Genomic DNA, 2,500 nt, shown 5'->3' with positions numbered 1-2,500 from the left:
CAAACAAAGAGGAAATAACACATTTGGGCGTTGTCATGAATGGTTGCTGTATGGTACAGAGCACATTGGAGGCTAGAAAAAGAAAATTTTATGCTGCTGTGAATGCATGGTGTCATTAGCCGACTTGGTGGAAGTTGCCCAAAACATAGTGTATGGATGACAATCATGGAAAGTCAACTATTTCCAGTTCTTGCATATGGAAGTCATTTGTGGAATTTTGAACGAAGTATAGAGACGTTTGTTAACACAGCGTATCAAAAAGGTATTCGTCGTGGGCTTGGTATGAGACAAAGAGACTGTATAGTGGAAAGAATTCCAGAATTTGTTGAGGCATCTCTTAAGATGAAAATACTACAAGCTAAATTTCTTAAATGGGCCATAGATTCAAGAAATGAACTTGTGAGAGGACTGGCTTTGCTAATAGTTAGACGTAGTTATCCTGGACACGGATTGGATATGGTAGATGGTAATGTTTTTACGTGTAGGTTGAGTGATTTTGTGTGTTAGTTATGTCATTTGTCTACATGTGTGTGTGTGTGTGTGTGTGTGTGTGTGTGTGTGTGTGTGTGTGTGTGTGTGTGTGTGTGTGTGTGTGTGTGTGTGTGTAATGTTGCCCCTATGTGGAAACTACACCAGATTTGGTGTGATAAAAATAAATTATTATTATTATTATTATTATTATTATAATAGAATAGATCCTAGAATATTATAACAGATGCTATAATATAATATTATATTATATCATTCATTCATTTATTCACAAGCTTAGCCTCGGAGTCCAGATCACTTAATCATTTGCATTTAAATAAATTCAATAATTAAGTTAATAAAAATTATAATAATTATTACTCTTTAACAATGAGATATATTTAGAATTATTTAATTTATAATTTTATTATTATATAATATTTACTTTTAGTTAATTTAAAACATAAAATTTAATTATTAATTTTTCTAATAATAATAATTTTTAAAAGCATACTTGACATAGCTTTTTAATCACAATTGTTGTAGCAGTGTGTTGCCAGTATTGTTGTAGTTAAAGCTATTGATATCAATAAAGTTGTGATGAATAGGTTTAATGTTGATGCATATATTAGGTATTATTAATTAATGCGATTATTACTTATTACTAATTATTAGTTAATATTAATAATTATGTATTAATTATTATTGTTAATATGTACCATTATTATTTAATTATTGTTAATTTATTATTTAATTATTAAACTTTTAATACTGAAAAATTTTTAAAAAAGTATACAACAACTTTATTGATATCAATAGCTTTAGCTACAACATACTGGCAACACACTGCTATAACAACTGTGATTAAAAGAAACCACAGTATATGTGTCAAGTAAAAGAACAACAGGACAAAGACTTAGTGAGTGAGGTCGAGACGAGAAATTGCTATTGTTAATATTAATTATTATTAATTAATTAATTAATTATTGTTAATTATTGTTTACTTATTAAAGTTTCAATATTTAAAAATTTAAAAGAAATTGATATCGTTAACATTAATTATTATATTATTAATTAATTAATGTTAATTTATTATTTAATTATTAAAATTAAACATTTAAAAAATTAACATCGGTAATATTAATTATGATTATTAATTAATTAATTATTGTTAGTTTATTATTTAATTATTAAAATTTTAATATTTAAAACATTTTAAAAATTAATATTGTTAATATTAATTATGATTATTAATTAATTAATTATTGTTAATTTATTATTTAATTATTAAAGTTTTAATACTAAAAAATTGAAGTAGGTAATACTGTTAATATTAAAAAATTAAAATAAGAAATTGCTATTGTTAATATTAATTATTATCGTTAATTTATTAATTATTGTTAATTTATTATTTAAAGTTTTAATATTAAGAAAACTCAAATAAGAAATTGCTATTGTTAATATTAATTATTATCATTATTAATTAATTAATTATTGCTAATATTAATTACATTAATTATATTAATTATATCAATTATATTAATTATATTAATTACCACCAGCAGTGGCAACAGATTTAGATACAGAAAACTCTAAGCGTTCACTACAGCAGCTGAACCACCAATCAACTGTTTCATGTATTCACACCCAATGTGATAGCTAGGCATCACTCAGTGGTACAAATTGTATGTAACCATATCAAGCAAAAATTACAAAATGTTGTATGTATACGCAATGAGTTACAGCAAGTTTATACATGAGAATCTCTGGCTCTGTGAGATTGATCGAAATTCAGCAACGATTGAATGTCTCCGACAATTGCATGCTTGCATTCCTGTAAAAGTATTTACTTGATTAAGAAACTTCATATCAGCATGTGTGCTCATCAAGAATGGAGCAAAAGTAGGGATCAGCCTCTCTGTAGTCTAACTCTCTGTCTGTCTGTCTGTCTGTCTGTCCGTCTGTCAAAATCGTTTTTGTCTGTCTGAATGTCTGTTTGTTTGTCCTCCTGTCTATCGCCTGCCTGCCTGTC

General features: G+C 26.3%; 1 protein-coding gene across 2 annotated transcripts in view; it reads right to left on the bottom strand.

Moving 5' to 3' along the window:
- Nucleotides 1-2,081: 2,081 nt before the first annotated feature.
- Nucleotides 2,082-2,500, bottom strand: part of LOC134183687 (uncharacterized) — a 5,269-nt gene continuing 4,850 nt past the window's right edge. For both annotated transcript variants that reach the window (XM_062651274.1, XM_062651275.1), the window contains one exon: nt 2,082-2,302. In XM_062651274.1, coding sequence (XP_062507258.1) covers nt 2,219-2,302 — 84 coding nt within the window. In that variant the 3' untranslated portion in view covers nt 2,082-2,218. The remainder of the gene's footprint in view (nt 2,303-2,500) is intronic.

The sequence above is a fragment of the Corticium candelabrum genome, chromosome 8, assembly GCF_963422355.1.
Source record: "Corticium candelabrum chromosome 8, ooCorCand1.1, whole genome shotgun sequence".
NCBI lineage: Eukaryota > Metazoa > Porifera > Homoscleromorpha > Homosclerophorida > Plakinidae > Corticium > Corticium candelabrum.
The sequence above is the reverse complement of the archived record's forward strand: the minus strand, read 5'-3'. Positions and strand labels throughout refer to the sequence as shown.